This window comes from Apium graveolens, chromosome 9, assembly GCF_009905375.1.
Source record: "Apium graveolens cultivar Ventura chromosome 9, ASM990537v1, whole genome shotgun sequence".
NCBI lineage: Eukaryota > Viridiplantae > Streptophyta > Magnoliopsida > Apiales > Apiaceae > Apium > Apium graveolens.
In genome coordinates, this window is record NC_133655.1 from 222633974 (window position 1) to 222660130 (window position 26157).

General features: G+C 33.9%; 2 protein-coding genes across 2 annotated transcripts; one reads left to right on the top strand and one right to left on the bottom strand.

Moving 5' to 3' along the window:
* The first annotated feature begins 15258 nt into the window (after positions 1-15258).
* On the top strand, positions 15259-19755 carry LOC141684449 (meiotic recombination protein DMC1 homolog). The gene is made up of 15 exons (XM_074489435.1): positions 15259-15508; positions 15631-15713; positions 16966-17057; positions 17140-17211; positions 17334-17372; positions 17572-17629; positions 17730-17775; positions 17874-17919; positions 18240-18301; positions 18447-18513; positions 18611-18703; positions 18790-18858; positions 18958-19036; positions 19181-19347; positions 19515-19755. Exons 1-15 carry the CDS (start codon positions 15495-15497, stop codon positions 19557-19559), a joined length of 1032 nt encoding a protein of 343 aa, XP_074345536.1. The 5' UTR covers positions 15259-15494; the 3' UTR covers positions 19560-19755.
* A 207-nt stretch (positions 19756-19962) lies between these two features.
* Positions 19963-22430, bottom strand: LOC141684450 (stem-specific protein TSJT1-like). Its single transcript, XM_074489436.1, has 4 exons — positions 22153-22430; positions 21066-21306; positions 20810-20930; positions 19963-20389 (listed from the first exon to the last, which is right to left on the bottom strand). Exons 1-4 carry the CDS (start codon positions 22350-22352, stop codon positions 20202-20204), a joined length of 750 nt encoding a protein of 249 aa, XP_074345537.1. The 5' UTR covers positions 22353-22430; the 3' UTR covers positions 19963-20201.
* Positions 22431-26157: the final 3727 nt, after the last annotated feature.

Sequence of the window (26157 nt, forward strand, 5' to 3'; positions counted from 1 at the left end):
GATATCAGAACTTAAGTGCTGAAGGACGATCAGATAAGGACAGTAGCTGATTAAAGTTAAGAAGATCAAGATAAACATAATAAGTGATATGCATGAAAAAGGAATTCCGTAAAGAATGGAATACTTGGAAGGAAAGATATCTGATTGATATATATTAGGAAGCAGAATTATATTCCATATCAATTAGTGATTATCTTGTAACTGTGTAATATATAAACACAGACATAGGGTTTACACTATAAGTGTTATCATTATCGAGAATATTATTTACTGTAACCCTAGCAGCTCTCGTGATATTTTGTTCATCACTGAGAGATAACAGTTCCAGATTGTAACAGAGTTTATTGTTTCAATAAAGTTTATTTTCTGTTACATAAGTTCTTGAAGTTTGATTTGATTGTAATAAACACTGTATTCACCCCCTCTACAGTGAAAGTGTGACCTAACAAGTGGTATCAGAGCCTTCTGTTAACACACATACAGTTAAAGATCCAAACACAATCATGTCTGACACAGAAACTCCAACTAAGCCTACCAAAACTGAGGAATCATCAAAGACATCAACTCAGAGTCGATATGAGACTATCAGAGTTCCCATATTGAGACCATCTGAATATCCCATATGGAAGGTAAGGATGACCATATTTCTGGAAGCAACAGATCCAGAATACCTTGATAGAATCAAGGAAGGGCCTCACAAACCTACCAAGCTCGCTGTTGTAGTTGCAGGTGAAGCAGCAAAGACCGTACCAAAGGAAAAGAGTGATTACACTGTTGAAGATATAGCATCTATTGCTAAGGATGCCAAGGTACGACACTTATTGCATAGTACCATTGATAATGTAATGTCAAACAGGGTAATCAACTGCAAGACTGCTAAGGAGATATGGGATGCACTGGAGACAAGATGTCAAGGAACTGAAACAGTTAAGAAGAACAGGAAGACAATACTCACTCAAGAGTATGAACACTTTGACTCTAGGACTAATGAGTCATTGACTGATGTATATGATAGATTTGTCAAACTCTTGAATGACTTGTCATTGGTTAATAAGGAGTATGATCTTGAAGATACAAACCTTAAATTCCTGTTAGCTCTTCCTGAATGTTGGGATTTGAAGGCAACAACAATAAGAGACAACTACAATCTTGATGAAACAACTCTTGATGAAATCTATGGAATGCTCAAGACTCATGAACTTGAGATGGAACAAAGAAGCAAGAGGAAAGGAGGAAAGTCAAGGACAGTTGCTCTCAAGGCTGAAGAGGAATCCCCCAAACCACCTTCCTCAAAGAAAGACAAGGGTAAAGCTCTTATCATAAAGTCTGATACTGAGTCATCAAGTTCTGAGAGTGATGATGACTCAGATTCTGAAAGCTTGCCTGAAACTGATGCTGATGAGGAGATGATGAAGCTGTGTGCTCTTATGGTGAAAGGAATCACAAAGATTGCATACAGGAAGTTCAGGAAGGGAAAGAAGTTTTCCAGGAAAGGCATAAGTTCTGATAAGAAGAATTTCAGAAGATCTGAAGGAAGAGGAGGAAAGTCTGACAGAGGAGATTACGCTAATGTTAAATGTTATAATTGTGGTGAGAAAGGCCACATATCTCCTGATTGCAAGAAGACCAAGAGTGACAAAAGCAAAGCTCTTGTCACAAAGCAGAAAAGCTGGACAGACACCTCAGACTCTGAAAGTGAGGAGAACTATGCATTGATGGCAAATGCTGATAAATCAAGTTCTGAGAGCAGTTCTGAAGCTGCTGAAACAAAGGTACCTCAGACTACTTATGCTTTTCATACTGATGATATTAATGAGTTGAGAAGATATCTTAAAACCATGTTTGTTAGTTATAGAGATCAAACTTTAACATGTGAAAGATTAACTTCTGAAAATCTTGCTTTTAGGAAAAGAAATGATTTCTTAGAAAAAGAGTTAGTCATGTTCCATCAAACTCAGAAGGATAGAGATGATGCTTTTTATGTTAGGGATGAAGTGCTAAAAATGAATGAATCTCTAAAAACTGAGTTAGAAAAGGAGAGAGAGATTATCAGAACTTGGACTAACTCTGGCAAAACAACTCAAAATTTGCTAAGCAGTGGAAACTGGAAAGAGGGCTTAGGTTATGGAGAAAATAAAAATGAAAAAGGAACTGTAGAAATTAAGCCTGTTGATAAGCAAAAGCCAAAGTTAAAACCTGTTAAGTTTGTAACTGAAAAATCTGAAAATGAGAAATCAGAAGTTAAAAAGGAATTAGCTTCTGACAAACTAAAACAGGAAAAGACAGCTGAAGTTAACATAGGCTTAATGACAAAGAAGCAGCTTAAGCATAAGCTGAAAGATGTTAAGAATGCAAACAAGGTAAAATCACCTAGGAAAAACAGGAATGGAAAGGAAGGTGTGAATAAAAGCAATAACTATAAATCTGTTCCTGATGCTACTAGGAAAGCGTGTCATAACTGTGGAAGTTCTAACCATCTGGCTTCTTTTTGCAGGAAGAATAAGAATATTAACTCCTTATCTACAAAATCAGGAGTTAAGAGTCAGTCTGTTAGATACAAACCACAAGATCCTTGTTTTCATTGTGGTAATTTATGACATTCCATTTATACTTGTAAGGAATATCATAGTTTGTACTATGATTATTATCAAATAAAACCTTCTTTAAAGAAAGTTTTTGTTGTTCCTTCTAGTGTAAGTTCTGATTCAAAGTCTGGTAGTATAAGTTCTGATAAGAAAACTGTTAACATAAAATCTGATGCTAAATCCGCTGCAAATGTTAACAAACCTAAAAAGGCCAAAGGATCCAAGCAAGTCTGGGTCCTTAAAACTAATAATTAGTGGTCTTTTTGATTGCAGGGCAACAGGAAAAATATTTTAGTTCTGGACAGTGGATGTTCAGGACATATGACTGGAAATAAGGCCCTGCTATCAGACTTTGTGGAGAAAGCTGGCCCAAGTGTTTCTTATGGAGATGGCAACATTGGAAAAACTTTGGGATATGGCAATATCAATCTTGGGAATGTCATCATTAAAGATGTAGCTCTGATCTCAGGACTTAAACACAACTTACTGAGTATAAGTTAAATCTGTGACAGAGGTTATCATGTTGATTTCTTTGCAGAACATTGTGAAATAGTTAGTAAATCTAAAGAAAAAATTGTTCTGAAGGGATTCAGGCGTGGTAACATTTATGAAGCTAAGCTTTCAACAAGTTCTGATGGTTCTGCAATCTGCTTAGTGAGTAGAGCCTCAACTGAAGAAAGCTGGAATTGGCACAAGAAACTCTCTCATTTAAACTTCAACAAGATAAATGAACTGATCAAGAAAGATCTTGTGAGAGGACTGCCAAAATCAGTATTTGTTCCTGATGGTCTTTGTGACTCATGTCAGAAGGCTAAATAAAGAAAATCTTCGTTCAAGAGCAAGACTGAATCATCAATTCTTGAGCCTTATTATCTACTTCATGTTGATCTATTTGGTCCAGTGAATGTCATGTCTATTGCAAAGAAGAGATATGCGTTGGTCATAGTAGATGAGTTCACCAGATACACATGGGTGTATTTCTTGCACACAAAAAGTGAAACTGCATCTATCCTGATTGATCATGTCAAACATCTGGATAAATTGATCAAAGATTCTGTGAAAATTTTGAGGAGTGATAATGGCACTGAATTCAAGAATCTGATAATGGAAGAGTTCTGCAAAAATCATGGAATAAAGCAGGAATTTTCTGCTCCTGGAACTCCACAGCAAAATGGAGTTGTTGAAAGGAAGAATAGAACTCTCATTGAAGCTGCACGAACAATGCTTGGAGAAGCAAAGCTTCCAACCTATTTCTGGGCTGAAGCTGTGCAGACTGCTTGTTTTACTCAAAATGCAACACTCATTAACAAGCATGGAAAAACACCATATGAGATGGTGAAAAACAAGAAGCCAAATCTCAAATACTTTCATGTATTTGGATGTAAGTGTTTTGTTCTCAAGACTCATCCTGAACAGCTATCCAAGTTTGATCTAAAAGCTGATGAAGGAATCTTTGTTGGATATCCACTTTCTACAAAAGCCTTCAGAGTCTATAATTTGAGAACAAAAGTGGTCATGGAATCTATCAATGTCTCTTTTGATGACAAGAAGATCACTGGACTTGAAGATTGCATTGATCATGATCAGCTGAGATTTGAAAATGAAGATTCATATTCTGATACCTCAAGTCCTGACAGTCTAAGTCCTGATACTGTAAATTCTGATGGATTAAACTCTGATGTTATTGAAACTGTGGTGACTACGTCAAAGGAAGATGCACCAATGCAGGGGGAGCATACTCAAAATATTATCACATCTCAAGAAGCATCAGAACATACATCTGGCTCTTCAAATTCTGATTCGTCAAGTTCTGATAAGCCAAGTACTGACAGTACTGAAAATCTAAATACTGAAGGATCCAATTCAGAGAGCATAGTTTCAGGGGGAGCATCAGAAAGTGAAACCGAAGACAGCATGAATCATGGGGGAGCATCCAGTTCTAGAGAAAATCTTCCATCTGCAAGGAAGTGGACAAAATCACATACACCTGATTTGATAATTGGAAATCCTGAGGCAGGTGTCAGAACTAGAACAGGTACTTCGAATGAATGTCTTTACAATTCTTTTCTCTCTCAGTCTGAGCCAAAGAAAGTGGAAGAAGCTCTTCAAGATGCTGATTGGGTGCAAGCAATGCAGGAAGAGTTGAATGAATTTGAAAGAAACAAAGTCTGGACCTTAGTGCCAAGACCTAAGAATAGATCGGTTGTTGGTACAAAGTGGGTATTCAGAAACAAAACTGACAGTGATGGCATAATTGTAAGGAACAAGGCAAGGCTGGTTGCAAAAGGATATTCTCAACAGGAGGGAATTGACTATGATGAAACATTTGCGCCAGTTGCTAGGTTAGAAGCCATAAGGATATTCATGGCTTATGCTGCTCACAAAAAGTTTACTGTCTTTCAAATGGATGTGAAAAGTGCTTTTCTCAATGGAGAATTGGAAGAGGAAGTATATGTTGAACAACCTCCAGGCTTTGTAGATTCCAAACATCCAGATTATGTCTACAGGCTTGATAAAGCACTTTATGGACTTAAGCAAGCTCCTAGAGCATGGTATGAGACTTTAGCTCAGTTTCTTCTGGAAAGTGGATTCAACAGAGGAACTATTGACAAAACACTGTTCTATCTCCACCATGGCAAGGACTTACTTTTGATTCAGATTTATGTTGATGATATTATTTTTGGGTCTCCAAATGACAAACTTTGCAAAAAGTTTGCCAACCTAATGCAGTCAAGATATCAGATGAGTATGATGGGAGAACTTAGTTATTTTCTGGGCCTTCAAGTCAAGCAGAGTGAAGAAGGAACTTTTATTTGTCAATCTAAGTACACCAGAAACTTGCTGAAGAAATTTGGAATGCAAGACTGTTCAAGTGCATCCACTCCCATGGCCACTGCAACAAAACTGGATAAGGATACTGGTAATTCAGTAGATATTACTGATTACAGAGGTATGATTGGCTCACTTCTCTATCTAACTGCTAGTAGACCAGATATCATGTTTGCTACCTGTCTTTGTGCAAGATTTCAAGCAGATCCAAGAGAACCTCACTTAACAGCTGTAAAAAGAATCTTTAAGTATCTTAAAGGAACAGCTGATCTAGGATTATGGTATCCTAGAGAATCAGATTTTAAATTAATAGGTTACTCAGATGCAGATTTTGCAGGTTGCAAAATTGACAGGAAAAGCACAAGTGGTAGCTGCCAATTTCTTGGAGGCAGGTTGGTTTCTTGGTATAGCAAGAAACAAAAGTCAATTTCCACATCAACTGCAGAAGCAGAGTATATTGCTGCAGGAAGCTGCTGTGCACAGATTCTTTGGATGAAGAATCAGTTACTGGATTATGGGTTAACATATTTCAAAATCCCTATTTACTGTGATAATCAAAGTGCTATTGCTATGACAGGTAATCCAGTTCAACACTCTATGACAAAGCATATCAGCATCAGGTACCATTTCATCAGGGAACATGTGGATGAAGGTACAGTGGAATTGCATTTTGTTCCCACAGATCAACAAGTAGCAGATATCTTCACAAAACCACTGTGTGAAGCTACCTTTACAAAATTGGTAAATGAACTTGGAATGATTTCAGGTTCTTTCTCTAAATCTGCTTAAACTTGTTCTATGTTATCAGACTTTATGATCAGTATTTACAGAATTAATCTCCTTGTATATTCTGTGCATTAATTGATAAATGTTTTTAAGTACTGACTGTTGTCTGATACATATCTCTTAACTCTAATAAGTGATATATCTGTTTAAGTAATCATTCTATCCTATGAGGATAATTGTGCTAGATACTGACCTACTAGTCTTCAATAAACAAATGCTCTCATGAAAGAAGTAATTATTTCTGTGGAAATCTTATGACACAAGCAAATTCTGATACTTGAGCTTAGTTTAGTTTACTTTATTCATCTTATTACTAAGTCCCAAATTAGAATAATGCTACTCATCTGTTTAAGTTCTGATTCTAGTAAAACTGCTGAATGTACTAAGTGCTGATAAACCTCACTTATCAAAAGAAGAAGAACAAAAATCAAAGAATAATATCAGGTACTCCTTTGAGATCTAGAGTAAAAATGTGAATGGGACGACCCAAGTGCATAGCTGGTATTAAGTAAATATGCATTAGAAAAGCAAAATATTTTTCTTGGTGACTGTTCACACTCTATGATTACTGAAGAAATACTCTGATAATAGCATAAATTCTGATAAGCAGTCATGACTCACTTACACTGAGAAGCCACTGTAAAAGAGAATTTTAAAGATGCATAAAATTAGCACAAAAACAGTTGAGGTGGCTTCATGCATGAACTCATTTATCGGTAGGTTTCAGGATAATGACAGCTCTTTAGCAAAATTTTAATTATGACTTATTACTAAGATGTACTGAAGTAGATCAGACTTTACTCTTTATTAGTTATTTAGCTTAATGCACACACAAATCACTCCATATGAATGATGAAATTTTTGTGGTGGTCTATGTTCTTTTAGACAAACAGTCACTGTGTCCCTTATGCACAAATTCTGAGGACACGTTCTAGTTATATGGTCTGATGATTAAGTCCTGAAGACTATAACTCAGAACTTGTATGAAAACTTACTAAGATAGATATTCCTTGTTCGAGTTAAGACATTATGTTCTGATGACTGTTAAGTTCTGGTATAGGTCTAAGTTCTGATTTTTCAGTCTAACCCTTTACTTGACTTATCTGTGAGTAAAATTTGGTAACAGTCTCAGATTAATTTCGAAATGTTGAAGTGGAAGATTAATAGTCTATGGTTAAAACATAATGGCACTCGTCCTTGAACAGTTCACTCTTGTTACCTGTGCACATTCCTTTTCCAATGACTATTATTCTTTTTCAAGTCTAGGGAGACGAGGTAGACTTAACTCTATCTGTCAGCATTAAATATCTTCGCGTCTCCTGGCATTCTCTTGCCTATATAATCAGCCACTTCACTTTAGCCCTTTCATCAATTTTTCTCACAATCGTAACTTCATATTCTTTTTTCAAAAGCATCATGGTTCGATACAACATGTTTTTGAATTACCAAAATTTTCATATGGAGCTTAGCTGCGCCGACTGGCAGCAGGAGTGGCATGTAACTGCCATTCCTGAAGAGATATGGGGCTCTGTCCCACAGGAGGTGCTGAACCAACTTCTGTTCTTCGAGATGGACTACCAGCTTCATCTTGATCGATTGGAGGCGGAACGGCGGGAAGCTATCCGTCAGCAAGAGCGAATCATTCGACTCGCTATCTTGTTTGTCGAAGATAGGAAGAGGAAGATGACTTAATCTCGTCTTCTTCCTGTTCTTCTTCATCCTCAGCGTTGTCAGGCTTCTTAGCTAGGACTAAGGTTGTTGATGTTAGATTTAGAAGCTTAGGACAAGAATGTAAAAGTTCTGATGTAATTTCAATTTCATCAATGTATTATTTTGATATATTAATGGAATTTGTTTTCAGTCTTATGATCTTGTCTCTGAGAAATTTTGATATGCATTGATAAATCCTGATAAATATTTTGATGATCGTATAAATTGTGTCTGATTTTAAGTTCTGATACTGTTTTATCAGTACTTACTTAACTGATTGATTTTACTCATTCTCACACACAGTTTTTTTTCTCGGAATATTAATATTGCAGAGTAAAATATTTGAATTAGTGGGAACAGTTTCAATTATAAATTAAAACTGATTCACCTTGATTAATGGAATCTAGGTAAGTGGAACGGTTTGTTTTTCCTTGAAAAACTGCAAGTGAGTAGTAATTATTCCTTATTTACCGTGCCCATTACTTTTTGCTTTCTCTATGTAAAACAGGTGTCAAGGTATTTCCCACTACTTTTAAATGCATGTCTGCCATGTGTCCTCAACGGTTACTTTTTGTGTATAAGTAAAAGAGAGCAAAGATTGTCAAATCTTTTATTTACCATTATCTTTTATCTCTCTCTTTACTTTTAAACTCTCTTATCTCCTGACGATTTTCTTTTCAGAGGCATTTTCTCAAACACATTACAGGTTACCGTTTTCTTATCAAAACATAATGGCACCCAAGGACATTCTCTTTGATGGAGCAAAGTTTGTTCCTAATAACTTCTCTGCGATACTACACACTACAGAGGCACCCTCTGAATTTTATTTTATTCAAGACTTTCTCACAAGTTCTGATATTGGGTTTGCTCTAACTGAGCCTACATCAATTTCTGGGGTTCAAGTACTGGAGTTTTGGAGGAGTGGAGTATATGACAATGGTGGTGCTCACGGGTCCCCAAGTTTAATATTTTCATCAGGGGAAAATGAGTATGTTGTGACTCTGTCTACGGTTAGACAGGCATTACAGCTTCCTGAGGACTGTGTTTATTCTACTGTTGATGACTCAGTTCTTCAAAATATGATGGTTAGTCTGGGATATGAAGGGATATTGACCAAGCTTGGACAGTTGAAGAGATCCTTCATACGGAGGGAATGGAGTTTCTTCTTTGATTGCATTACCAAAGCTTTCGCCAACAAATGTTCAAATTTTGATGCAATTCCCATATTCAGCCAACAAATCGGGTATGCACTTCTAAATCACACTGATTTTGATTATGCACGTGCAGTTTTGGGTTCTATTGGGGATAGGATGACAGAAGATCGCAATACTGTATATTTTGCAAGATTTTGTCAGCTTATTTATAATCTTTGTTGTAATTCTCCCCAAAATTTTGGTGATCTCATTCCATCTTTCAGAATAGCTAAGAGAGCTTTTACTGATTTATTATCTTCTGATAATAAAAAGGCTGTGTTAAGACCCCTCTTAATACCTTTATCTGTCAAACAAGCCTTAATCACCTATGATCCTGTTAAGTACACTGCACTTTATCCTGATGTTCAAACATCAGAACCTGGTTCATCAGCACCTACTCTTAGGACCTCAGCGCTTACCACTTGCACCAAAACTCCGGAGTTTTAGTGAGGTGCTACTTTATTCCCTTAAAGGGAACAGCCAGCGCCACGTTTCGAATAGGCAAGATGCTGGATATACCCAACAATCCCCCCCCCCCAGCATATTGCCAATATTCAAGCAAATGCCTTACGTTGGGACTCGAACACGTGACCTGCTCTGATACCACTTCTTAGGACCTCAGCGCTTACCACTTGCACCAAAACTCCGGAGTTTTAGTGAGGTGCTACTTTATTCCCTTAAAGGGAACAGCCAGCGCCACGTTTCGAATAGGCAAGATGCTGGATATACCCAACACCTACCATCTCTACTCAACCACCTCAAACCTTTCAACCATCTCTCAGAACATATCTCAAGTCCTATGTGAACCCTACATCTTCCAAGCCAAAGAGAACAAAGACTGTTTCTCACACACCTCAGAAGAAGAGGAGGATCACCTTGAGAGATGACTCAGATTCTGAGGAACCGATTCTTTCTTCAGAACCTGTGGTAACTGCAGCTGAGAAAAAGATTTCTCAGAAGGATTCTGAACTTGGAGGATCTAAGCTTCTCAAGAGGCTTAGAAAAATGACAATTCCTGACACTTCCAAGGACTCTAAATTACCAAGGACATACAAGAAACAGAGGGCAAAAAGGCCAGTTTCAGATGATGATGAGGAAGCAGCTAAGGAAGGGGATCAGGAATCTCTGATCTCACAAGAAAAAGAATTTGCTCCAGTTACTTCTTCTCCATCCACTCCATCTCAGGAAACTGTATCTGACAAGGCTAATTTCCCATCTGTGTCTCTTGGTCATCAAGGCACAAGTGCTGATAATGCTGATCAACACTTAGTTGTGCCTGGAGTAATTTTCTTAGAAGCTCCTACAGCAACAAATCTTTTGCCAACAACTGTTACTGATGCTATTAAAACTCCGGAATTATCTAAGTCACCTTCTCTGCATCTAGACACTGATGATCAGACTTTAGGTGAGCATCAGGATTTGGCTGTTGATCAGAACTTAGCATCAGATCAGCAATTAGAGGATGCTGACGCCTCCATTGCTACTCACACTGCTATTATATCAGATGATACTGATTCTATAAGTTCTGATGCTGCATATGCTGGAGATACTGGTGATGCTGCTCCAACTGCAAATACTGATGCAGCAGGTCCTTCAGGACACATTCCTCTTTCAAAGTCTGAACTAGTACAGAAGTATGTTACAGAGGAACCACCAGTGCCTTGGAGTGAAACTCCTGCAGGACAGGAGTGGACTAAGGAATGGAACTCAGTCTCATGTATTCCATCTGCGTTACATCTTACTGAGCACTTTACAAAAGCTGATGAAATGTTAAATTCTGATGATTTCAAAGCTCAGCTTCGTGTCACTGCATTGAGTACTAAACATCTACAAGGTCTTCATTCAACTACTCATGCCGAAATATACAAGATTCAGGAGAACTTTACCAAACAAGAACAAGTTTGGAAACTTGATAAGAAAAAGTTCTTTCAACCATCTATGGATAGGATTGCTTATATTGAGAAGACTCAAGATCGCCAACAAGTACAGATTGATAAAATTCTGCAAAATCAAGCTTCTCAGCAATCACAACTGACAGAAATCCAATCTTCAGTGGAATTGCTTATCTCTCTTCTACTTCCTGCTGATGCCAAAAAGGGGGAGAAAGTGATTAAGTCCAAATGCAAGGATGACAAGACACTGCAAGGAAAGGATGATGAAAAAGATGACCAAGGAAACTCTGGAATGGGTGGAGGTCATAGTCAAAGTAAAAGATTCTCATCAAGAAATGCTGAAATTGCAAGTCACAGGATAAGTTCTGATACTGGGAAGAGATTAAGTTCTGATACTGGTAAAAGAATAAATTCTGATGAACTTCTAGATCTTGATGAAGAAATGTCAAGACAGTTATTTCTTCAAGAAAATCCAGGATTGGACTTGGAAAGTTTAAAGGAAGAAGAAGCTAGACTTAAATCAGAGAAAGTCACATCTAAATCCGAAGCTTCTGGTAAAAAGTCACTTCCAAAACTGAAAGGTATTGTGATTAAAGAAAAGGCACAAACTGAAGCAACATTTGCTAAATCACAACCAAAGATAGATCCAAGATCCAAGGGTAAAGAAAAGGTTGGTGAACCTGTTAAAGTCTATGTACCTCCTGAAGATGAAGAAATTACTAATGACAAAGATAATCTTGCTCTGACTTCAAGAAAAGTTCTTAAAACAACCTCTGAAACAGCTCAAGTTGTTCAGAGTCAAGAAATTAAAAGTTCTGATATTCAAAAGAAGCAAGTAACCTCTGACACAGCTCAAGTTAACTTGATATCAGAAGGAAGATCAAATACACTCCTACCAGGATTCACTAAAGCAAAACAAACTCAACCTTTGAAGACTACTGCAAGTCGTTTTGAAGCTAGAGTAGTTACTGGAAAGGAAGCAAGAGATAAAACTGGATTGGGAAGTGCTGATGAAAGAAGAGTACACAACACTACCAATGATCCAACTTTCTTGTGTGAACCAGGAATTGGAGCAACTCCTGAAAGATTGAATCAATTGGAATCTGTACAAATGGTTTACCATACCTACTTGAAGGAACACATCTTGTTGTATTTCATGACAGATGGTAGGGTTTATCATATAAGACAAAATGTCATTCCATTGAAGTATTTTGAAGAATTGGAGCATGTATTATTCTTACTTCAAGTGGATGACAGATTGACAGGGACTGCTGCAAATTATTTGAAAGAACAGATTCAGAGACAGAAAAGACTTTATTCTGTTAAGTCTGACAGCATATATGTTCCAAAGTACAGAAATCACAATGGTGATATTGTTGATATGAAGCCTAATACTGCACAGATCAGAACATATCTTGGTATTAAGGGGCTTGAATTCAATCTAGAGTCTAACAAAGCTTATGTCATAAGACTAGATCGGGAGTTGAGAAGAGCAAAGATTAATGATCTCAGAGCTGCAATATTTCAAACTGGTGAAGATACTGCAGAGCTTAAAGATGTCAAACGGAGAATGATTGATGAACTCAGATATGCTGAGAAATGTTTGTTGAAGAATTATCTCAGAACAACTCCTGACATCAGAGAGATCAGAAAATGATGAAGCCAAGTCAAAGATCTACAACTACTTAAATTCTGATGTGTATACAGACTAAAGTTGTTATCAGAAGTTGAATTGGTAAAAGCTTTAAGGACTGTAAGTTGTAGTTATCTTGTCTATTTCTCATGCATTTGTACTTAATGTTTTTGACATCATCAAATATCTGTTAAACTTGTATATTTTGCTAATTTACAAGTTGGAGGAGATTGTTAGATATATTTGATAATGTCATGGCTAATATGTTTTATGTTTAGATTTCAGATCTTATTTGAACAGAACAAATCAGTACTTAACTGATCAGTACTTATACTGGACGTCGGAACTTAAGGGATATCAGTACTTATGTTATCAGGAGATAAGCATCAGGAGATAGATATCAGAACTTAAGTGCTGAAGGACGATCAGATAAGGACAGTAGCTGATTAAAGTTAAGAAGATCAAGATAAACATAAGAAGAGATATGCATGAAGAAGGAATTCCGTAAAGAATGGAAGACTTGGAAGGAAAGATATCTGATTGATATATATTAGGAAGCAGAATTATATTCCATATCAATTAGTGATTATCTTGTAACTGTGTAATATATAAACACAGACATAGGGTTTACACTATAAGTGTTATCATTATCGAGAATATTATTTACTGTAACCCTAGCAGCTCTCGTGATATTTTGTTCATCACTGAGAGATAACAGTTCCAGATTGTAACAGAGTTTATTGTTTCAATAAAGTTTGTTTTCTGTTACATAAGTTCTTGAAGTTTGATTTGATTGTAATAAACACTGTATTCACCCCCTCTACAGTGAAAGTGTGACCTAACAGTATTTTTCTATATCTCTCAACGATCGATTTGTATACTATATGTGTTTTTTCGAAGGAATTTTAAAAAAATATTTGGTTTCTAGTTTCTATTTTAATATTGGTTTCTATTAGAGTAGCATATATATATATATATATATATTTATATATATATATATATTATCAATACAACAAGCTATCTTATGCATACTATCGGTTAATACATCTGCAAAGTTCTAATATTTTTAATCAACCTTTCTACGACTTATATTTTCCTGTAACATTTATTCAATGTTGTAGATTTAGGGCCTGATTGGCACCAAATAATAAGTGGCTTATTTACTTATAAATCTGTAACTACTTATTGACGAGTGTTTGTCAACTTATAAGTTGAATTTATAACTTATAAGCTGATAAGTTGAATGTTAGTAACGACGTACTTTTTCTCAACTTATTTCGATTTTTCATTTTTTATTAACTTTAATTTTATAATATATGTTTATAAATGTTTTTTTAATTTTAAATTCACAAATTAAGATAATTGTATCTAAAAATTATTTATTTTTCATTCATATAAGTAAAAAAATTTCTGACTTTCAAGTAAAATTATTCAAACACTTAAATAACTTATAAGTATTTATCAACTTATCACTTGTAAGTCACTTATTCCTTTTAAGTCATAAATTACTTATTTTCAGATTTCTCAAACGGTAGTTTTTTCTTGCTTTAAATTTGTACTTATTAATTTGCAGCTAGATCTTCTTTTTTTTGTCAGAAGAAAAGCAGTTTTCATTAAATAGAACATAACACATCCGGGACAAATCCCCAACTGCCGATATAGTCAGGTTGAAAAATAAGTAACATACTAAAAATAATTAGCTGATTTGTTTTGTAATCATTTAACAAACATAATTTAAAATATCTTGAAGTTAAAAATGAAACCAAATACATCTCAAACAATCCAAACTGCAGCATCATCACAACTGATTTTATGACATAAAAATTATTGTTAAAAATCACAATTAGCCTAGTGTTCTAAAACTCCAATCGCATAAATTAAGATTGGCTAAGAGACACGCAACTATGCTTCGTACAAACTATAGACATACAGGTATAACCATTGTCTTAAACATATAAATATAAAATTACTAAACACTTATCTGGAGCTATAAGTTAAATTATTAATATCTATACAAGTATGATTCAGGTGAGAAAAAAGTATTGTAAATATTATTCAAATTTTTTGTATTATATTATCATGTTACATTGGAATATAATTTTATTATTTTCACTTTAAAAAAAATATACGAGGCTTTGTAAAGTTTAAAAACATAGTTTTCAAATTCAAAATACATATTATATTGTATACTATGATAATTTTAAAAAAAATGAGGGATTTTTTTTCGAATTTTGAAATTAGACTGAGTTTTGGATAGATAAACATAAAATTTGAATAAATTTCGGATCTAAAATTTAAATACATCTCCACGTCCAAAATCGAAAGATCTGGATTTAATAAATTTAAAATTACGGATTTCGCATCGGATTCCGATTTGATTTGTCATCGACTGTGTCGTTTGACTTTATCCCTGATAAAACTCATTCTCTCAATTGTTTTATGGGTCAGATTCTCAGCAATTTTTTCTTTCGATATTCTTGGGCCCTTGAAAAGGGGCATGATTTTGAGTTGTTCGTTAATATTTCTTGGCCTTTGGCAATAGTTTGAGCCTCACCAAATATTTCCAGCCTAGTAATATTTTATGAAGAATAATTTTAAGTCTGTGCCAAGGCTGTTTAAGATGGTTTGAAAATAGTTCGGGCCGTTTAAAAAATGGGCCATCTGCATGATTACTTCTATTTCATATCGCGCCATCTCAATTCATCAATTTCAAATTCTTATATATTTTCACTTGCGCGCAACACACACTACATACAAATAGAAAACAGTTACACGCAAACCATCACTCTTCTCTTCAAAATTCAAATCACTCTACTCCTTTCTCTCTCTAAAACCACTTCTCTCTCTACAATTAGCTCTATTCAAAATGTTGGCATTCAAGTAAGCTATAATAATTTCTAATTTCACTTCACTGTTTCGATTCATACTTAATCACATCATCTCTGATAAGTAATTTTCATATTTGTATTATTTGTTGATTTTGTGTATTTAATGGAGCTCAGACCTGAAGAACAAAATCAGCTACAGCTCGTTGACAGAGACGAGATCGATGATGAAGAAGAGTTGTTTGAAATGATCGATAAGTGTAAGTGATTCTATATTTGTATATTCGTCTCTGATTTTGTGTATTATGATTTTACTAGATGTTTTTGTGTGTGATTATACTTAAAAGCTTGATGATAAGCTGTGTTTGAGGCTAGGTTTTGTATTTTGATTGAGTTTGTTGATTTGAACTTATTTACTTAAATGCGTGGTTGATTATATGTTGTGGTGCTCGAGATTATTGTTTTGAACTTCGTATTTGTGTTTTTGTTGATGTTTTTGGCGTTGTTTGAAGATCGCAGTTGAAATTGTGTGTTTGTGTGTGTAGAGAGAGGGACAGAGATTAGTTGAATTCCTGAAATATTCTTCATGAATTTATCTTACTGTGTTGTTCAAATTTGTTTTAACTTTTTTGATGATTATTCTAGCTTGTAGCTTCTATTAAGAGATTACGTTTGAAATTATGTGTGTTGTGTGTATAGAGGGAGTGTGATTTGTTGAATTTCTCTGTTATTCTTCTGGATTTCAGTACTGAGTCGATTAATAATTGACCGGATATGTTTTTAGTTTCTGATGAATCTAGATCATTAGTGTAAGATTACGTTCGGAATTTACTGAAACAGAAATGAGAGAGAGAGAGAGAGAGAGAGAGAGAGAGAGATCCGTTGATTTGCTGTGGTATTCTTCTGGAGTTTATGTTATCGTGTCGATTGTTTACTGATTTGTGTTGATCGTTTATTGATCAATTTTTGTTTTGATGAGAAGTGCAACATATTTGATTTTCTTACATATTCTTATCCAGACTTGTTTTCTGATGGTGTAAGTTTACGGATAGCGCTACTGTTTATCAATTTTTGAAGATTTAATATGATAGATTTGAAAAGTGCTACTTGTACAACTCTGATTATTTCTGATATTGATTCTAAGCTTGCTCTCCGATGTTTGTCGTTTTCATATTATCATTTTTTTAATGGCGGCTACTTGTTTGCCAACTTGATGACAATTGCATTCAGTTTGATTTTAACCTTTGGATCAGAGTTCATGAGTATCAAGTTCAGTACTCAGTTTGATATGTAAACATTCCTAGTTCAATGTCGACTACATTCTGGAATGTTTTTTATATACATATATAGGAGTTTTATCTCTTCCACTTCAGTGTTCTGATTTTACTTTTCAGATATTCAGTACATGTTGACAAGTGCTAATTTCATAGTTATGTTGTTGAACTAAAAGTTGTTTGGCTCATTGTGCTCTTCTTTTATACGTTAATTAAGTATGTTATTTGGTTTTTGTAGTGACTAATCATGGAATTAATGCTGGGGATGTAAAGAAGCTTCAGGATGCAGGGATCTACACCTGCAATGGCCTCATGATGCATACGAAAAAGGTTAAAATGGAAATTCTGAGTCAGAACATTATTGTCTTTAAATTTTTGTTAGCCCATTATTTATTTTGATGCAATCTTCCAGAATTTGACTGGGATCAAAGGATTATCTGAGGCAAAAGTTGAAAAAATTTGTGAAGCTGCTGAGAAGATAGTGGTAAGAGATTTAATTTCCAGCGTCAATAAAATAATTGCAGATAGCTTGTCTTTCTTTCATCTATCCTGATTACTGCAATACCCCATTTGGTTTTTATTGTATTCCTTTTTATATTTATGCAGAACTTTGGGTATATTACTGGAAGTGATGCTCTGATCAAAGTAAATTGCTACTTCATTCAATATGAAAATGTGCATATGGTGGCATCATTTGATTCCATTTGTCTCTTTAAATTTTATTTAACTACAGTAGAACTGTTTCATTTATGTTATGCATGTTACTATGTTAGTAAAATATATGTAGACACCCAGTTTGTTCAACAACTGTGGAAATTTTTTAAAGTCATCTGCTGTTATGCAGAGAAAATCAGTAATTCGCATAACAACTGGAAGTCAGGCTCTGGATGAACTTTTGGGAGGTATTAATACATGAGAATTATCACTGTTTTGTTGTTTTTTATTGTTGTTTCCTATAAATGTTCAGAATCTTCTGTAATCTTCTTCTTTATGCATGCATAGGTGGAATAGAAACTAGCGCAATTACAGAAGCCTTTGGAGAGTTCAGGTGAGATTCATATTATTTTAAACTTCTAAAACAATTAAGTTATCAAGCACCTGTTTAAGTCTTGTCTTGAACTTGTGCATTCACCAACTTGAATGCAGATCTGGAAAGACACAACTTGCCCATACTCTCTGTGTCTCAACGCAGGTTTCACTACTGCCACTATGACTCTGATAAATATCCTTGTGTACTGTAAAATCAGATGTATATCCTTGTATAATTAGTCTTCATTTTATGAGTAGAGGTGCACTTGTTATTGTAACAATTGAATGGACAACTACTTTCACTATCACAATATTAGCCAAGAATGAGGTCGCCTAGTTCTAGTCCATATTCGCTAATTGGATATGAACATAAATTGCTATTACATTATGCATGTATTTAGACTTATACTCGTATGATTTTAATTTGTGCTTCTGATACTGGACAAACCTGCGCTAACAAGTAACAACTTCCTTACTTGACAGCTTCCCATTAATATGAAAGGAGGAAATGGAAAGGTTGCTTACATTGATACTGAAGGAACCTTGTATCCTTCTTTATGTTCTGTTTAATTGTTGCTCCAGCCTTCAAGTAGCAACTTGGCATATATTAAGTATATCTCTATAATAAACCAGCTTTAGTAAATCTCTATTTGCTACTTTCTCTTTTTCCTTAACTAACTGCAATTTCAGCCGACCTGATCGTATTGTGCCAATAGCTACCAGGTTTGGCATGGATGCTGGAGCAGTACTTGATAATGTAATTATCTTTTAGCCTCCCTTTTAACATTAGCATCTTCAGACTTGGCCTCTATTGTCTTGGTATGCACTGATGTTAATCTTTTTAATTTTGATAGATCATTTATGCACGTGCATACACCTATGAACATCAGTACAACCTGCTCCTTGGTCTGGCAGCAAAGATGTCAGAAGAGCCTTTTAGACTTCTGGTGTGTCTCTATCTGGAGTCCTGCTTAAATCCTACTTGTTTTAGCATTGCATCGTGGCTGATTTGTTTCTGGACTGATACCTGCAGATTGTTGACTCTGTTATTGCTCTGTTTCGGGTGGATTTTACAGGAAGAGGAGAACTTGCAGATCGTCAGGTTTATCACATATTTCCTGAAATGCACATTACAAATTACGCAGACTGGATTGTAATCTCTATTTGAACCTTTGGTAACACTAGTTCTTCTCATTTGCAGCAAAAACTGGCTCAAATGTTATCACGCTTAATCAAGATTGCAGAGGAATTCAATGTGGCAGTCTACATGACAAACCAAGGTGCGGTAATTGAATAACAACCACTTCTGCAGTTACATATTTGTGAACCCAGCTTCTTTTAACAAGGAAAAATGGGAAACATACTGATATGTGCAGTTTCCTTTTAGACAGTCTGATCTTTCTATATGAATTTGGTGAATGCAGTGATTGCAGATCCAGGTGGTGGTGTGTTCATATCAGACCCAAAGAAGCCAGCAGGAGGGCATGTGCTTGCTCATGCAGCTACCATAAGGTTGATGTTCAGGAAGGGTAAAGGTGAACAGCGTGTCTGCAAGGTGTTTGATGCACCAAACCTTCCTGAAGCTGAAGCAATATCCTTTTGAAGTTATAAGATCTTACAAATTGATTTATTTAGGACTTGTTTTAAAGCTTAAACCAAATTGATTTTTGGCCTTCATCAGTTCCTTTTTTCTTCTTCCTTTTCCCTTTTAAAATCTCATTTGCTCTCCTTTTCTTTTTGAGTTCTTGACAACAAAACGTATTTCAGATAACAGGAGGTGGAATCACCGATGCAAAAGATTAAAGTTCAGCCTAGTTCTCTTCTCCTTCACTTCCGAAGACTATATATTATATATATCATGCTTGGTTTATGCTTTTAGTTCAAACATATGGTTTGTTGTTTATGCTTTTTAGTTCAAACATCTGCTTTGTAAGCTTGAATAGAGAAAGTGTTGAAAAACATGGTTTCAGCATCTATATATGATATGGCAATTTCCAGATATATGAACTAGAAGTTGTGGCTTTTAATGCACGATTGACGAAATTATCATCTCAGCATAATATATTATAGAAAAAAAAATGTAACCAGATGATCTCATTCCCCTGTATTAAGTAATTTCATGGCTTTGGTCATTGACCAATAAGTTTTCTCTTCACACAATAATGCCTACAGAGAAATTGATAAAAAAACAATCACTATTAGTTTATTTAAAAAAGAAAAAAAAAAGATGATAGCATCAAACAAGCCTCTCTTGAAAATACTATTATTTTACAGATCCTGAAATTAAAATGTACTAAATTAAATGAAACTGTAAGCAGCTGATTCATGGCTGTATCAAATGTCTATGTTGCTCACTGATTATAGCTAGAGAAGTTCAATAGCATTTAACCAGTAACGTTCATGATTGGAATATAAAGAACAAGTGTAAAAGACTCATAGGTAAGGTCAGTAATGTTGGGACCAATTAGCAGCACTTCCAACTCTAGGCATTCCAGTTTCCTTTCGGGTCCCTTCATCCACCTTAAAGGTTGTGCCACACACATCTCCCGAGCTGTCTACTCTTGGCACTGGCTTCAATTCATTTAAAGGGTGCTCGAAACTCCTCAAGCCTCCAGAAGTTGTGAAGAAGCACCCTGGCAGTACATATAAAATGAGACTATGCAGTTGGATTCATTTTAAACTATCATTAAATTGAAAGAACTTGAAACGAGTTTCAATTGTAATATTGCATTGTGAAAAGCCAATAATGTGGCTGCAGCAAAAATCAAATACAGGCAAGAAAGTTTTGTTGTTAGAATTGTGTTCTATGAATATGCAAAATTATAATCAGGAATTTTTGATCTCGTCAGGTCAAAGTATATTATCGCTAAACCTTGTATATATATTCTGAAAGCTAACTTAGTCAGTACTAGACCAGAAAAAAGACATAAAGAAATTGAGTTCTTCTCTGACATACAATAATCTGGAGGGGGACAGCAGCCAGGAGAAACCTTGAAGCACAAATCATGGGTAACAGATGATTAAAAGGGTTGCATTTGAATATGAAATACTACCTTTTGGAAATGGTGCAAATAACTTCTTGCAGCTCTTGCTTATAACATCTGTATCGTCCGAGATAACAAGATCCCCTTCAGAATCAGTACCCCAAAAGAAGGGCACACTTCCATCAGCATCCTATATTACAGAAAATGACGAAATTATAAACCAGCCAAAATCAATATACCTTATACAAAACCAAAGTGCTCAAGAAACAGATGAACAGGAATAAAGGGAATAATAACTTTAAAATATCAAGGAAGAGAAGCTCACAGCAGCAACAAATGCAGTTTTGGAAGAACCGTCATACAGAACAAAAGCAAATTTTCCCTGGAAATCTCTCAACACTTGATCTGCAGGATAAGGGCCTCTATCCCTTAAAGTACGGTAAGCCTCTAAAATAATAATGACTTCATTTGCATTCTTGCCCAATCCATACTGTTGCTTAAGGTGTGCAACATTTTCAATGTGGCCTTGAAACAAGCAGAATATATCATCCGTCACAGCAAACAATCTATAAGAAAAAAAAATTAACAGGAAACTTAATTATCCTAAAGAACAAAAATATTGATTCCAGAAAAGCCACAAAAACATTGTCTTCTTGCAAATTATTTGTATAAAAAAATATTCTTAATCACATCATAGGCACATTTGAAAGAAAATGGATAGGTATTAGGTAAGCATAAGGATATACTAAATACTAATAGCCTAGTGGTAAGGCTCCCCCCCCCCCCCTTCTCTCCTTGCGCCTAAAGATCCATAGAAATCCTCAACCCGCTTCCCCCCTGCATATTTAAATATCTAATGCATCCAAAAGCATTGCAACATACCCAAAAAATAATACATTGCATATAATGTTGCAAAAAAAGAGTAGCAGATCATACTAATGAAACATTGGAAATCTTTTAATCACAGAGGATTAATTCTGTCAAGCCCTGACAATAGCATAGTACAGATGTCTTCTTAACTCAACCCCAAAATCTTGACATCAACAATAAAACAAAAGCAAGAGATTTGGACTTACTTAATGTCATTAGTCCTTCTACAAAACATGTAATACCAAATTTTTTACAAAATACAAAATCACAACAGACTACAAAATGACATCTGGAAAGGACAAGCTAATCAAGCTTCAAAATGTTGCTATAAACATATAAAATCTAAATTCATAATCTCATGGCCTCAGATCATCAGATCAAGAATGATCAGCAACTCAATCCAAATATGAACAAATCAACATTTATGGTAAACCCAAAATCAACAAACATGCCAAGATCAGATTAACAATAAAAAAAAAATACAAACAACAGACAGATCAAGAAATTAAAAAATATTTAGCAAAATAAAAAAATAAAAATACCTAGGAAGAAAAGGGCTCTGTTTATCCATGGAGTAGGCCAAAACACCAGCATGGCCAAGATTAATGGTGACCGAACCAGGGTTCACAGAAGAAAAATGGCTCACAAGAAACCCATCTTTGAGTGCACTCACCGACTCAGAACTCGCGTTCTGCAACGCCTCTGGGCTCTTTGCTACCGATTTATCAAAAACTGCTAGCATCCTTTCTATATGTAATAATATCACAACTACAATGTAATTATATTTTCTGTACAGGCAAAGACATGTATATATACAGACATGATGATGAAAGGTCGTTGATAAATGATTTTAGGACAGACTTTTTGAGTTCCTAATTTGCCCTTTCTTTTTCTTGCACGATTATTAATTGATTTTCTTCTGACCATTCTTTGATTTCTTATAATTATCTGCTGCTCTTGTCCAAACAATTTATGGAAAACATATTTTATTTTGAACGTTTATGTTTTTGGTTTATTTTCAGAAACTTTCAATTTTGAAACAAGATAAACATGATCCTCAATTCCGGCAAAATCACCGATTTAGAGCTTTACCAAAAAAATCTGAGAAATAGCTTTCTAAATTTAATAATATAAAATTTTATATTTAAAATATTAAAAAATATTATATATTTATCTAAATTGTGTAAATATGTAGTTAGGAGTCTTAATTTCTTTATTAATTTCTTTATTATCAAATGTACTTTTATATGTTAATTTATCATGATACTCACCGCCCAAATCTTGCAAAATTATTTGGGGGATGAACCTGTCTGTATTACATGATTCCCGAGTAAAATATTATAGAATTAACATTGTTTAGTTAGGGGGTTTCGGTAATTACATTTTACTACCAAAGAAAGTCTGCGTCCATTCCTTTATGGAAAGGTGACGTGGATAGAGACCGTTACGGTGTATAGTCTACATTTACTTCGTTATGTCGACGTGGATTAACGTGTCCAATCCTGCTTCCCGGATATCTTGACATTTTATCAGCGCGAATATTATCGAGTAATTATCCAAAAAAAAAAAAAAATTGTATCGAGTACGTACACTATAAACATTATCATATTGAGATTTTAGTTCGAACAAAAAAAGTTAATGCATAACTTTGTTCACCGACAAGCACAAAAGTTATAAATAACCAATTCTCAGAATTACGCTTATCTCGTTCTCGTAAAATTTATTTATTTCACATTCATAATTTGAATTTCAAACTGATAAAATATTGATATAGTGATTAAATTCGTGTTCTCCTATATCAGGTCATGAATTCGATTTCATAGTGTCTGCACTTTTGTGACTAATCAACATAAAATAAGAATTTGAACTCCTAATTATTGATTATGATTTGATCAATTACTCAGTTATAACATATTTGAAAATAGTTCGTATTGGATTTATTAGAATTAGAATTTGATCAGGATGAAAATAAATTATAATTAAACTAAAAATGTTTCAAATTAAATTTAGCTAGATTTTTTTAGAATTATTACTCGTTCGTTTTTTTTTTTTTTGCTAAATTACTCGTTCATTTTTTTAATATGTAAGACTTGAAAAAAACATAATTTAATATAATATTTAAATATAATATTACGTAGACCTTTATTTCACGAAGAACCGTAAATTCTATTCTCATCACAAATTGTAAAATTTTATTTTAAAAAATAAAAAAATTCGGTACTAATCTAGAATAATAGTTAAAATTGAATATAATAAAAAATTAACAATTAAAATTTTAAAAAATAATTGAATTTAATTTGATTCTAGAGTGTAATAATTTTAAATAAGTGTGATTCTATTATAGAACTAATTTAAATTTTTACATTAAATTTCAATGCTTTTTTAAATAAAAAAAATTGTGTATCTTTAATTTTTAACTTAATAATTAAAATTTGTAACTATATATATTGAAAAATGAAATAAATTATATTTTTTATATTTTTTAAATAATGATTCTCCACAATTCTTTACACAAGAGTTTTTTTTCATGGAGTGATACCCACATTATATAACATGCAAGAGTTTTTTTTCATCGAGTGCTACCACATTATATAACATGCTTTTCAAAAACTTTAAATTAAATAATTCTGTTATTTTTTAAAACACACTTATTTTAATAAGAATTTCGCTCATAATCGTGTGTTAACCATTAATACGGATAAACTATGGGTCATGACTCGTTAAAATTATAATAAATAAACTAAAAATCAATTAAACATTTTTCTAATTTGAATTTAAAATCGAATCTCATATTCGACCTTGACACCTCTAGAATCTTCCTCAAATCATGTGATGAAGCTCTCCCTTGACTCATTGAAAGTTCACCGGCTCTTTCACTCTCTCTCTCCCGGCGCTGGGGCGGATCAAAAAATCGAATAAATCTGAAACCGAAACCGAAATTGTTAAAAACTGACAAAAACTGAACCGTCTAAATTTGAACCGAAACCGAAACCGAAAAGTTAAAAATCGAAACCAAAACCGATTGTTCGGTTTCGGTATAAGTTAAAACCGAACCGAGAAAACCCGAAACCGATCCGACTTTAAAATAAATAAATAAACAAATATATTTATGTAATTTATATAAATTTTAATATAGGAAAATATTAGATAAATTTTGGTTAGGACCTTGCAGATTTATTACAACAGTTGGGTGAATGACTGCTTTTATCTGATCATAGTGTTGCACTGTTGCCCCTTGCTTCGGCTTCATGCACCACCTCTGATCAAAGCAGATTACCATCTACTAACTACTAAGTCTTCTATCTTCTGATTTGCAATATTTTTTAAATTTCTTTATATAATTTTATTAGCTAAACAATTTTAAATCATATTATTTTAAGTTAAAACAAGGATTTGGGCCCAAACATATTACTCACGGATTATTTTTAGACTTCGGTAAACTATTATAAAAAAAATTATTCTTTTTTCAAATCAAGTATACTTTTTATACTTAAAATTTATTAATCATATTTATTTTATAATTTTTATTTGAGATGGTTTTTTAACCGAAACTGAACCTATTATAACCAATCCGATAATTTTAAAACCGAACCGTCGGTTACGATTGTGGTTTCGATTTTCAATTTTAAAAACCAAATAGATACAATTTTGGTTTCGATTTTATCCTAAAACTACACCGATCCTCTCCCCCGTGTGAAAGGCTCATTTGCCTCCGCTTAAAACCATCCCGGGTTAACACACATGTCGCTTCCTATCCTAAATATTTCAGGAGTTCATGTGAGATTGTCATTGACTGTTTAACCCTGTAACTTTAATATCACATGTTGAATTTATTAAGCATATCATAAATTCACGTTAGTATTATATTGTACGGGTTGTGCTAAATCTGAATGGATTTATTTTTAGGAAGATTTCAAGAGATAAAATGAAGCTAAATCGATGCGTATTAAGCAAGAATATGCCTATGTACGACAACCCATAACACACGTAATATTTGGATCTAATAAAAGTATATTTAAATTATTATCGAAATAAATAATTTGAATATAATATCGAATCCTAGTTTCATAAATATTGATTGAATTTTAGAATAACCTATTTTTTTAGTCTTATATGTCTATAAAATAACCACGATGTGTATTTTTAGTCACTTTTTTATAGATAATTTTGCAAGATTTAAGTGGGTGTATTCATTCGAGATTTTAATATATTTTAGCAAAATTTGTAAATTCGTGGATATTTTGAATTCCGGAAAAACTTGGATATTGACTTTTTAATTCTATAAAGCTTTTGATGGATTTTAATTGAATTATTTATAAAGATTTTAATGGAATGATAATAATTCATGAATTTGATTGGATTAAATTACTTATATTTTTATTATTTTCACAATATCATATATCAACTTATAATAGTATTACGGTTCAAAATAAATATTCAAACAACAAATCTAACTTATCAGTCATTATACATTATACATTAAGCTATTGGTTCTCATTATACGTTATGTTAGATATATTTGATAATGTCATGGCTAATATGTTTTA

Bases quoted from the DNA above. Each gene is read 5' to 3' on its own strand.
- LOC141684449 (XM_074489435.1), top strand. The intron at 17,920-18,239 runs GTTTCACTACTG...CTTACTTGACAG, and splicing joins CTCTCTGTGTCTCAACGCAG to CTTCCCATTAATATGAAAGG. The intron at 18,302-18,446 runs GTATCCTTCTTT...CTGCAATTTCAG, and splicing joins ATTGATACTGAAGGAACCTT to CCGACCTGATCGTATTGTGC.
- LOC141684450 (XM_074489436.1), bottom strand. From the start codon at position 22,352: ATGCTAGCAGTTTTTGATAAATCGGTAGCAAAGAGCCCAGAGGCGTTG. The intron at 21,307-22,152 runs GTATTTTTATTT...TTTTTCTTATAG, and splicing joins CAGAGCCCTTTTCTTCCTAG to ATTGTTTGCTGTGACGGATG. The intron at 20,931-21,065 runs GTGAGCTTCTCT...TCTGTAATATAG, and splicing joins AAACTGCATTTGTTGCTGCT to GATGCTGATGGAAGTGTGCC.